Raw genomic sequence first — 12,900 nt, 5'->3', positions numbered from 1 at the left:
CCTTATCCATCATCAGCAGGGCCAGGAGTCTCACGACTCCCCATGCAGCATTTTACACTTTGATTCACATCCTGAGGATTGGAAAACTTCAGGCTCATATAGACTGGCAATGGTTCACACAGCTTCAGCTCTTTACTCACATTTTCACTTTTCAAACAATGGTATTTTAAGATCTGAATGTGTTCTGAGCTATATCTCCTCTAGGGAAAGCAATAAAAAAATATGTTCACAGTTTTCTCTAATGATATCAATTCCCTTTGCCTTCTCTTTTCCTTTTTCTAAGCACTCAACTGAAATATTGATTTCAATATTTTTCAAGTACGAGTGAGCTCTCTTCAGGAAAACTTTTTAAGGCTTCAAAAGCATATTCCAAACAGACTCAGCTTGAAAGTAGGCTTTACTTGTCTTCACCTGGATTTCTCCAGGAAACCCCTACGGACTCTTACTGGTAAAGTACTGAAATGTGAGCAGACCACAGCTGCTTTACACCTTATTGACTGGACTGTCTCTTAGGTATAGGCAAGAAATAGAAATGCCCAAGAGCACATTGCTAAGGTTGAGAGAATCCATTAAGAGACACATGGCTCCATCCAGGCTCTGCACAGCCCACAAGAGCAGTATGGACAGCCCCTGCCAGCTTCAAGGACTGCCCACACAATCAGCTGGCTGAGTTACACTGTCAGCCAATTGCCTAAAAAATTTCATTTCACATCCTGAGCACAAAATTCTCTGGACTTTGAAGCTGTCTCACAATCAATTAGAGATATTTTGGTGAGATGGATTTCCACAGTGATCACCTTCAACCATTTACAGTAGTTTCTCATATCCAGCAACAATATTTTTTTTCTTTTTTCTTCCAGTTTAAGTCAGTTATTTCTGCTCTCTTGCTCCCTCAGGTGAAGTCAGACCAATCTGTTATAAACAGGAATAGTCACAGGTAAGACCTCTGAACTTCTGCTGACTGCAAGGCAGAAAGCCACTTCCTTTGATCTTCTGCACTACTGCAGCTCAGAGTAAATTTAAAAACAGCACAAGTTTTTCTATTAAAAAAAAAAAAGATTCTCTAAGAATCACATTGATACTTTAAAAACCCTCCCAAGATGTATGTGGCACTACAAAAAGCTTTTTTATGATTTTTAGAAAGAACAACTACCAATGAGACATTAAATGAAAGGAAAGCCTCGTGCTTAAGATTTCAAGAGGTATACAACTTGTGCTGATTTTCTGCATTAATTCCCTTCAGGATCAAAAGCAGTGTGCACTTTTCCACAGAACCATGAAAAGCTCAATAGTCAGTGAACACAGATCAGCATTAAAGTATTTCAAGCAGCCAGGAGCTCAGCACGAGCAGCAGGTGAAATGGCAGGGACACAACCAGCTTGGTGTTAAAGCACAGGGAGCAGAGCTGGGCAAGGAAGGGTAAAACAGGTTTCTGCAAAAAGGCTTGGTTTTGGTTTTTTTCCAGTCTACACCAAGTAGTGGATGGAAGCAGCTGGAGCCTCCAGCAGAAGAGGCAGAAAACCAAACTCACTGGCAAACTGCTCAAGGTCAAAAACCAGTGTGCATTGTCAGGATGTGCTGCTTTGTTTGTTAATCCCAGAGAGAAGAGAAATAGAAGATCCCACCTATTGTGTGCATCCTCCAGGGCAGCCCTGGAGGAGGACAGGTAGATAAGTAACCAAAAATCAACAATTCAGAAGACAATGTGCAAAGCAAAAGGGAGAGTGAGAGGACAAGGCATGCCAAGAGGGAGAGCCCAGATCTTCCAGCAGCAGCTGGAGGAAACACTCTGCATGGGACAAATACACAGGTCAAGGGTGAATCTCCATTCCTGCTGTCATGTGAGATGCAGTTCTCTGTTTCAAGAGCACCTTGGCTGATCAGCAGCCAAGAGGAAGCCTAAAAGCTGTTTAGTAATTGGCACTATGCTGGGCTTTCTTGGTTTTCCTTCTAACCCCCATGCTGTTTCTATCTTTTTTTTTTTTTATTTTAAATCTCTAAATGTGTTTCAGTTTACTGATGACCCAGAAATGAAAATAAATAGCTCTGTTGCTGTTATTCATTATTGACTCTCTCATTTTGTGTTTGACCCTTTAGTGAGGAGCAGAGGGCAGTGGATGAAGTCCTGTGGGCCAAGCTGAGGTAAACTGCCAGAACCTTTTTATAAATATAGGTAGAAAATACAAATATAGATGATGGTGCATTGGATGCTGTGTTGTGTGCTTGTTTGTAAGACCCTCAGAGTGTGCTGGGTTTGTATCTGTGCTCTGCTTTCTGCTCCTTATTGAAGAACTTGCCTGTTAAAAAGCAGTGGTGCTCTCCCTGCAGTGGCACACACTTGGCTGCCAAGCTGTGTGATTAGATCAGGGTATGAATGTACAAGAAAATGCATCAAGTGACAGCACTGGGAACATGGGAGTGGGGCAGAACAAAGCCATTTTGTGAACAGGAATATCCCACCTTGTACTGGACAAGGGCACTATTTGATTGATTTTTTTTCCTGTTGATAAAATTAGGCAACATCTCTACTGGGGACAGAGATCCACTGGCCAGGGTATTTATATGATACCAAATTCTCCATTCCCCCTGAAAATGTACAAAATATGATGCCATGGTGGGGACTGCTGCTGCCACAGACCTGCCAAGGGAGATCCCTTTGCCCCTGCAGGGGAAAGCACCCAAATTCAGAGAAGTTAAAACATGTTTGACATCCAGGGCAGTCACAGACTTGTTTTGGCTCCACAGCAGATCCTCTTCAGGAATGGGTAACAGACATTTTACAATGTCATTTCTCAATCAGATGAAATCAGTTTGCAAAGGCTGCCAGAAGAAAAAGTCAAATTCTCTTCCAAAGACTCCTCGTGCTGCCAGCTCCTTTCTGTACCAAAACAAGCATCTGTCTGGCCAAGATTTCCCTTTGTAGTGTCAGCTTTAACCCAGATCACTTTCTTGGCCTCCTTCTCTGAAAAAGCAAGAAGGGACTGTGTAGGATGAGGGACAAGAATGGGCAGGCAGCAGCACCAGCTCCAGGAGTAGTGACAGCTTTTCATTACTTTATATGATTGCACAGTTATGGCACAAGTTGCACGATACCATTCTTGGATGAATAGCTAGAACTTCCTAAATAAGGATTACAGTGATAAATAATTAATGAAATAACAGATAATACATGACAGGCACTTAACACCTTTTCTGGGAACAAATGTCAAATAATTCAATTCCACTTTAATACAGCAATTTGTTAAACATGTATGTGAGCAAGAGAAGCCTGATGTGAACATCTGAGATGAGTCAATAATGATCATCAATGTGGTCAAGATGCACATTGAGGACTGAACTAATGTTGTTTGGACATGAGCAAAGCTTTTGTGCCATTCAAACAGTTCTCTGAAGGTTTTAGGAAGTTCTAGAGCTTTGTAGTGTCAGGCTCCTTTCCAACTTTTGGAAGCCAAGTATCTTGAAAAGTTCAAGGGGAGTAGGGGGAGGCAAAGAAAGGAAGCAGTGAAGAGCACATAAAACATCATGGAAGGGCCACTTCTTTCCAGCTCAAAAGAATCTGTTGGGTTAAAAATGGCAATTTTCTCATTGTACCCTGAGGCCTTGCTGCCAGAGGTGTGAGCTCTGAATCCAGGAGTAATCCTCTTTAAAACCACACAGAGGATAATGTGTGCTCACAGTGACAGCCAGGGGAAGAAATTTCCAGGAATACTTTGAAACATTACTGTTTACTCCTCACCGTGTGAACAGAGAGCCTGTGAACTGAGCTTCCACAGAGACATGCTTTGAACCAGATCTGAAACTCGTGCTTTTTGTCCTCACCTAACTTCCACTAGAAGCTAAACTTTATTTGTAAGTGAAACTAGTTTGGGCCAGCTTCAAGGCCCACCAGATGAAAATTAATGAGGTCTTTCTCTCTCACCACATCAGCTCAGGGTTCAGCCTTGGGGGCAGATTTTTGGAAGGTTCCAGGGAAAGTTTCAAGTGTTCACTATCCCTGGCTGTCACCAGAAATGCTCAGCACCTGACTAGGGGACACCTGGCACCCAGGCTCAGACTCACCCTGAAGGCTGAGTTAGAATTTGGCCACTTGCTTGGGTGCTTCTATGGAAATGATCTTCTCTGCAAACCTTGCCTAGGGCAAGCAGTGCTCTCTACAGAGAACAGATTTTCCAGATCTGTCTGGGTTCCAAAGGCATTACTCATGCAAAATTCAAAGAAATGAAAAATAAACAGAAGGTAAAATCAAATGAAGACGCAACATTACCCCAACTAAATTAAAACCTGACTCAAGCTGTTAACAGCCCCACCATATTTACTGATTGTCAAACAACATCAAGTCAGTATACAGGCAGAACTGTTTGTGATGTAAATACAAAAGGGTATCCCAGACAACTGTAGCATTCCCTATGGCAACATCCTGTGAACTCTTCAGAAAATGTAAATAAAAACATGAAGTCATGTCACTGTGCACAAAAACCCTGTGGAGTGGATGCCCTACAGATATGAACTCTGTAATAATCTCTCCTCCTGGAAGCCTTGATGATTTTCTTCCCACAGCTTTGTGTGTGTGTGTCTGAAAGGAGTTTCCTTCATTTAAGGGCTCACATTCTGTTCTGGAGCTTGTTAGTGCAAAGGAGACAAGTCTAATTTTGCTAATCCATGCTGTGAAGAGAGTCAAACAGCATTTCCTACACTGCTGCCAGTATGAAACAAAATCACACTTCTATCAGATTCTTGATACTATCTCACAAGATAAACTTCTGTTGCTAATAATATCTGACACTTCTATGTATGAACACACCAAAAATGCTCCAGAACAAATTGATCCCTGGTGTAGCTGTATTGAATTCACTGGAATTAAACTAGAACTAGGCTGGCATGTTAGGGGGTCAAAGCAATAAGTCAGAGAGCCTCTTTTCCCCCCAGGCTCACCTGACAGTCAAGGTTAATGGTGCCAAGCAGAGCTCCCAACATTTCCCTACAGCCACCAAAGGCTTGAATCAGGATTGCACAACACTAAGAGGGAGCAATTTTCCTTTTCCTTCCTTCTCTTCCTTCTGCAGAGACCTGGGCAAGGAAGAAGAGCCCAAGTCAATGTGGTTCTCTGATTCCTCATTCCAGGCTGGGGCATCTGAGTGAGAAAAATATATATACATGACAGGTGTGCATGCTTTTCCTGCCTTTATAATTAATGCACAAACTCCTCCTGCCTCCAGTGGAGAGGATGAGACAGAAAGCTGTCAGAAATGCTCTGAGCTTAGGAGGAGAATGTTTTGCAGATATAAAGTTTGCTCATCTGACTACTGACCAAAGACATTTTAAAAAAAAATTAAATTCTCCCAGGTTTCATCTCCATGTCCTGGAACCTCTCTTGCCTGGCAGTAACAGCTCTTCATGTTCCAATAAGACCAGAAAGATCACACCAGTCTCCTGAGGTGTGCATCTGGCTGAGGTATCACTGGGTACTGGGGGAATACTCTTGGTTTGCAATTTATGCATCATCCTACAAGGATTCATGCAGCATTTCATCCTGAATGGCTGCTCAAAGTAGGCAAATCCAGGAACTGTTCCCTTCCTGGCAAGGTGTTTTACACTACAATGTGAGTTCAGCAGATTGGAAACTGTAATAGCCTATAGCCATGTCCAAGGCTGCTCTGACACACAAACAAAGGATGTATTTTATACATCTCCTAAGTGCCAGGACAGCAATTTACAGAATGCTCCTGCAGACAGCACCGTGACTTCAAGAAAATCTATTTACAGCACCTAAGGGAGGGGGACAGGCCCAGTGGTTGGAGCCTGTGTTTTGGAGCTCACAGTGCAGCAAAGGTGTGAGACACATCCAGCAGACCCAGCCAGAGATCCCAGGGGGTTTGGGTACCTGCAAGCAGCAGCAAGCAGGTGAGCCTGGCCTCCACTGACCACAATGAGAAACTGCCTCTCTGGAGGAACCCCAGCCTGAGCAGTGGTTTATGTGATTTTATCCAAGAACAAAAGCACCAGACCTACACATTACAGATAAATACATATAAAAAAGTAGGGGAGCCAAGTCTTTTTCCTGGGGCATTTCCCATGAAAATGTTTACAAAGTGACATCAGCCTAAGAGAACCCCAGGGTACTACAGGAATGGGTCATACACACCCCAGAAAGAGAAGAAAGGCACAGAGGAGGCTGCAGATCCCTGGTTGTTTCAGTCTGTCTGCACTGATAACCTTCAGAGACTGTAGGTACTCAGACAGGCACATTTGAGGCAAAATTTGCTCACTTATTGTTATATTTATCTGGCAAAAAATGGGAGGAATATGACCATTATCAATGAATAATACTTCTTTAAAATGGCTCTCGACTAAAGGACTCTGGAAGCAGATATTGTACTGTGTATAATAATTAGAAAATATCTGTTGTTGAAATAACCTTTTTAGAAGAACATTGCAGGCCCAGGTGTCCTCTGCTGATGCTAAGGGAAATCAGTGTCACCCCAAAGAGAAAAGGGCAGTGAGAATGAATGTTTGGATAAGTGCCCGTGCCTTGGCCATGCCATATGGTAGCCGTGTCTTCTTGATGCTGTGGTCGTATTAAAATGTTTGTGGCATTTGCATGAGCCACATGGAACCTCTCAGTGCCATTCCCAGTCCCAGAAAAGAACAATTTGGAAGTTATCCAACATCAACCATGATGGCAGTTTGGTGCTGCCCTTCCCCAGTGGCCAAGGCTGCAGAACCTTGGAGCAGAACTGTGGGAACCTGTCCTACCCCCATTACCCTGGGGCTGCCCTCCATGCCCACCTCTCACATGTGCCCTGCACAGATATTTCAGTCCTCAGATGGAGGCTTTACAGGGAAAGCACCTCCTTGGAGCAAAGCAAGGAGGAAAAATCAGTGGAACAAGGCTTAGAGGCAGCAGGTTCACAGGAAATTATACCCGAAAATCAGAGATGGAAGATGCACTGGGACAGCAAAGTTGAAAGCAGAACCACCAAACTTTAAACATTTAAAACAGCAATACTGCGAGGGAGAAAAGCACAAAAGCAGTGTCAGATTCAAGATGAGGTCAGAAAAAAATTCAGCTTTAGGATAATAAGAAGATAGGAGACAGCACAGGGAAAAAAAAAAACCAGGAAGAGACTACAAAGAAAAATCCACTGCAGAAGATGTGACCAGCCCTTGGTGTGCTGCAGATCTGAGTTCCCAAGAGAGGGAGCCAAGAGAAGGCACATGCAAGGGAAGTGCCTGGGGTAGGAATGCCAGGAGGGTGACAGCAGAGCCCAGCAGAGGAATTAACTCCTGGCAAGGGGGCTAAGGACAAGAACATTTCCATGTGAATAAAGGACAGCCACGGAGGTCACGCTGAGCATAGAGTCCAAGGAGGAAAACACGAGGATTTTTCAAGGCATTAAAAGGTCTTTTGTTTCCTTTCCAAACTCTTACACTGGCTGCAATCACACACCCAGTTGCATCTATGCTAAAAACCTAAAGCAATTGGGCAATAACACAGTTATCTCAAAGGGATTTGGTCAGGTCTGCTCAGGTTTTTGTATGCTAATTGCAAGAAAATAATCTTAAATTCTGTCCTGTTTCTCTGGGAAGGTAAATATCAAGTTTGTTTGCTTGTTCTCATATTGTAGCTGATGTTTCCTCTCATGTTTTACCCCGGTTTACTCATTCACATCACAGACAGCTTGAGTTACAGGATTCAGTTTCTTCCCTATTAAAATGCAGCCCTTGTAGGGTGGAAATTGCAAGGAGAGACCTTGTACAGCAATGCTGATAAAAGTTTGCAGAACCAGGTGCAAAAATTTACCTGGGCAGGCCTCCTCCAAGGTGGTGTTGCATGAAAGAGGTGAGTCTGATCCACCAGGATGCTGGGTTTGGTTTTCACCTCAGCAGCACACACACAAACTCACTGCCAGAGCTCAAATTTGGGGCTGGCATTGCTGAAATTTGGGACAACAGACACTACCCAGCACTGCTTCCCTCCCACTCTTACACTGCCAGTGCTTTCTTCCCCTACCACCAAATAAAATCAAAATGCCACAAACAGATGAGTGTATTCCCACAGAGCAGATATTCCCAGGGAGAGAGCAGTCCTGTGCTGAGAGGGAGTGCATCCCAGGGATTCCCATGGGAAAAGCTGACAGACTTTGCCTCAGGCTAAGCTGGATAGGATGGATGGATGGATGGATGGATGGATGGATGGATGGATGGATGGATGGATGGATGGATGGATGGATGGATGGACGGAGCTGGGAGGGAATCAGCAAGGATCCCAGTTAAGTTATCTGCTTTTGGGTATAAAATCCCAGGGTGAATTTGCATCACCAAAGAGAATTTTAGTGAAGTACTGACTGGGTTTGGAAATATGCCTTCCCCTTCCCAATGTAACCCAACAGGGTGTGAGTGTTTTTTATCCAGAGGAGGTGACACTACATCTTATGCCCACTAAACATTGCTCACAACCTCCCAGGAAATTTGGCTTCATGAGGAATCATCTAATATCTTAGAATAGCCTCTGGGGCAGGGTCACTTCTTTAATCTCAGCTGTTCTAAATATTATTTCCATGAAAGACATAACTCCTTTTATGCACCTAATCCCTGGAAGTGTTTGCTTGGCTGCTTTTGCTGATCTTACATGAAACAATCTGTATTTTTAAAGTCCTGGTTCTGTGTCCTGTTTTTTTATCAGAAATGCTCAGGAAATGTAGCACGTTATTTATTGAATATAATTTCGATATGTAATGTTTTTGTGAAATTTGTATATTTATTTATGGTCTCTTTCCAGCTTATGCAAAGGTGGCCTATCCACTAGAGTCCAGACTGGTGATTTTTGTTTCAATTGGTGTTTTTGATAACATGTCATGTCCTCAAGCCTATTTCATTATAGGATTTTCAGCTAGGTCACATTTAAACTCCCAAGGATGGATGGTCTAGAAAGCCTCCAGAGAATTGTTCTGACAGCAAATTCTCCTGTTAGGATTTTGCAGGTTCTTACAAACCTGCATTCAACTATCATAAATATCTATTTACATTCATTTTAGCCAACTGAAGTTTTCCTTACTATTACATTTGTATTTTTTCTATAGGGTGCTTAAGATTAATCAAACATCCCTTTAATTCTTAGAGCTGGACAGATGGGGCTGCCCTGGAAGCCATCCCTGCAGGTAAGGCCTTCCAAGGTGTTCAGAGTTTCCATGGCTCTTCCCTCCCACATTTCCAGCATTTGGATGTGCTGCCAGGAGGGCTTGGCACCAAAGGCACTGAGATGGGGCTTGCAAGGGGATACCCCCCTGTCCTGCACAGCATTCCCACCTGGAATTAGAGCATCACATCAGCCCTTCCCACTTCCCACACTCATGTTTTTAATGCTGCTGTCTCTGCTGGAGTCCCCAGTTGCCAAACCATAAAACAGGAATGGAGGAGGAGAGCAAGATCACTTATTAACATGCAGAAGTCATTAGCGAGGATACAGATCAAGTAAAATTTAGTGGAAGGGGAAAGTAAATTAAAACTGACACCAACAGATGTTTATGAAGGATGGACACAAAAGAGACTGTAAAGATTTACTGTGTCTCACACAACATCAACAAGAGATGCACCAGTGAAATTTAATGGCAGCAACCAGAGGAAGGGATGATAGGGAATCTTTTTTTCCCAGAACACATAATTAATTTGTGATGCATCTGCTATGAATTACTACAAGGTCAAATTAGCAGAACTCAAAAACATTCAGCTGTTTCTATCAATAAGAATATCCAGATACTTTGAGCCATGAATAAAATGTAAGAGGGAATATCTGTAAGTGCTGAAACACAACTTCTATGCTTCTCTGAAAGCACGGAGAGTCAAGCATCACAAAACTATCATGAGAAGGGGATTTTCTTGAAGAAAAAAATGGAGTGGAGGGGGTTCTGGGTCTGCCTTTTAAATAAGGAATAAAATATCCTGAAAACAGATAGGGGAAGAATGGTAAATTGTCATACTCAAACATCAAAAGTCAAAGGCAATCCCCAGAGGCAATACAGTGATGCAAGGGAGGTGTACACACTGAGATGTAATTATACAATTAATTTTAATTAATTTTAAAAGTTGAATATATGTCCTGTTCAAATATTAATAAAATTATCATATAAAATTATACAGAGAGGGGACAGCAGGACAATTTCAGCATTTTAGGTAGCAACCAGCCCCTGGATTGACTATAAACCTTGTCCTTGTTGCACACAGAGCCAGGTTTGGTACCTAAGAATTTACCCATGCTTCTGGCAGTGCTGCTTTAATAATGAAGAAGAAAATATTTTGCTTCAAAGGCCCTTTGATGGCCAGTAGCTTAAATATAATTGTGCTGGAAGCACTCCCCTGATTTTCCTTCATAAGGTGACCAGCTCTGTGAATAGTGAGGAAGCACAAATCCATTGCTGGCAATTACTCCAAACAGCTGTACCAACCAATTTATATGCTGGGAGGCTTGTAAATTATGTTCTACCATTAACCTGGCTCAATTATTCAGAGTTGACATGTCAAGCTTTTAACCAGCTACAAAGGCAGCAAGGCCAGATGCTCTTTCTGAGAGAAAATTATAAAGGAGGGGAAGGCGCTGTCATGTCACTCCAAGTTGTGCCAGACCAAAAGGAGCATTCTTAAAGGAATAATCCAAAAAGATTAAAAAACAGGGTTCTCTGTTCTTCTAGAGGTCTGGATTTATACACAGGGACTTTAGTGGTGTAATCCAATGGTCCTGTCCCTCCAAAATCAGTTCTCACCTCTGGTACAGTGTTTTCAGTGCTCAGTGTTCAACCCTTGGCCAGATGCTGCTCTAGGGTTGGCACAACCACTGCATTGGAGGGGAGATGCAGGGTACTCCTGCCCAGGGAGCAGCTCCCAGCTGGAAGACAAGCAAGCCAGGGCTGGGGTCACTTCTGTCCCTCCTGAGCCTGTGTCCCAGGGCCATCCCTCACCATGGCAGTGTGGATGGGAAGGCTTTCAGGTTGGCTCCTGGCAGAGAGGACCTGATATGGGAAAACTCCTTCAGCAAACAAGACTTGGAGGAGATGCTGGCTGCAGTTCTCGAGGGGAACCAAGGAAGGGCACAGGCACAGCTGCTCTGCTGGGTCTGAGGAGATTTGGGAACCAGGTGGATTCAGGTCTCTTTCAATATTCCAGATGGGAACCAGATGACTCCTTTCTCCCATGACTCCTTTCTCCCATGATCTGCCTTATCACCTCTTTACATGATCTGTGCCTCTCCTCACGTAACTCACAGCTTTTAAAAATCCCCCAGCCTGTGGAGAGGGAAAACAGCAAAGCAAGATGTCACAGGGTTAAAGGGGCACAGGGGTGGGGCTTGATATTACATTTAATAGAACAACTCCTGCAGCAGCTCTTTCACACCTCTGCTACTGCATACAGCATTTCCTGGCTCTGTGCTCAAGGCAGACTTCATTTACCCTGGTGAATGGAATCTTAATTTCTCTCAGCCTCCCTGAAGTAGTTCCAGGTTTATTCTGAGGCAAGGGAAGAACCTGATGCTGGCTTTTGGAAAACAAATGAGTTTGTTACACCCTGGGAATTTTCATATCCATCAGTTTTCCTTTCTGACTAACATTTGGCAAGATGTACCTGTCAGAATTTTTTAATTCAAACCAAATTGTTTGTTATTTCTTCCAAGACACATTAACTGTCAGCACAAAAGTTTCTGCACTGCCCCCGTGGGCTCACACACGTAGCTACCCTATGACCTACGCTGAGGAGCAGCCCTGGCTCTTGGAGAAGCTCAAATCCACTGAGGCAAGAATGTGAAAACACAGCTGGGCCCAGCAGCTTCTGCTGCTGCAGTGAATCCCTCTGCCCCTCCACACATCTCCCCACCCTGAAAGTCTTTAGAGGTGAAATCATGAGTTTTCCTTCTCACTGCAGTTCTGTTTTGGCACTAAAAATCCTTCTTGAGGCAAGGACAGTTTGGCAAATTTTCCTTGTCTGCCCATCAAGCTCTTAAAAAATTAAGTTATTAATCATCTGAACATTCACCTCTGCTGCACTTGCTGGCCAGAAATTCCCATAGGTGGTTATTTCAAATATGACTCTGCTTCTGTTGAAGACTTTTGAATGAAAAAAAACCTGAGGCATGGACCAATGCACCTTGTCATAATTACTGCCTAGCAGTATATTTTTAAAGCAGTCAGCTGAGCTTCTAGTTTATGTTTCAGTAATTTGCTTACTTGGTAAAAAAACCACCAAAACCCCAAAAAATCCCCCTGACAAACCCCACACTCATCACGTAGTTTATCTGAGGTCTCCTCTACAGCAAAGCCTCGCTCGCAAGGAGGAAGAGAAGTTTGCAGCTAAATTGTTTTGTAACAGATGTATCGATGGAAAAAGTTACTAACTGGGAGTGTTCTCTCCTCCCCGGTCCCGTTGCTATTAGTGCTGCTCCGTAGGGTGTAGCTTTCCTCTTGGGCTTCTGTGTTTGCTTTACGTGTTGCTTTCCTCTTCCTCTTGCTCAGGAGCCTTTTTACGACCTGGCAAAATAACCCTGAGCAGCAGCACGGGATCTGCAGGACAAAAATGAGCCTTTGCCTTAAATATCCCCGAGACAAATGGAGGTGAGTAGAGGCAGCTCTGGGCTGGGGAATTGCTGTTCAGAAGTTATTGGCAACATTGGGTTTGTTTGGGGGGCTTCCCCCTGTTTGGCTGCAGTGTTGAGAATTTAACCCGAGTCAGGCATGGGAAGAGAGTGGAGTTGTAATTGCATCCAGGCCTTGGGTAGGGATCAGAGAGTTGGCTGGGACAGGAGTCCTTTGAGCAGGGTTTCCTGGGCCTCCATGCAGGCTCAAACACATTTTCCCTCCCTCTGTTCCCTGGTCCTGCAGTGTCTCTGTGTGCCTGGCTCCCCGTGCTCACCACACC

The 12,900-nt window shown here is 43.7% G+C and overlaps 1 protein-coding gene across 1 annotated transcript in view; it reads left to right on the top strand.

Annotated features, from left to right (window-relative positions):
• Positions 1-12,510: 12,510 nt before the first annotated feature.
• KCNMB2 (potassium calcium-activated channel subfamily M regulatory beta subunit 2) overlaps positions 12,511-12,900 on the top strand; it is a 134,348-nt gene continuing 133,958 nt past the window's right edge. Inside the window, exon 1 of the mRNA XM_084212093.1 lies at positions 12,511-12,596. Coding sequence (XP_084068219.1) covers positions 12,559-12,596 — 38 coding nt within the window. The 5' untranslated portion in view covers positions 12,511-12,558. The remainder of the gene's footprint in view (positions 12,597-12,900) is intronic.

The sequence above is a fragment of the Fringilla coelebs genome (genome assembly GCF_963513975.1).
Source record: "Fringilla coelebs genome assembly, chromosome: 10".
NCBI classification, from domain to species: Eukaryota; Metazoa; Chordata; class Aves; order Passeriformes; family Fringillidae; genus Fringilla; species Fringilla coelebs.
The sequence above is the reverse complement of the archived record's forward strand: the minus strand, read 5'-3'. Positions and strand labels throughout refer to the sequence as shown.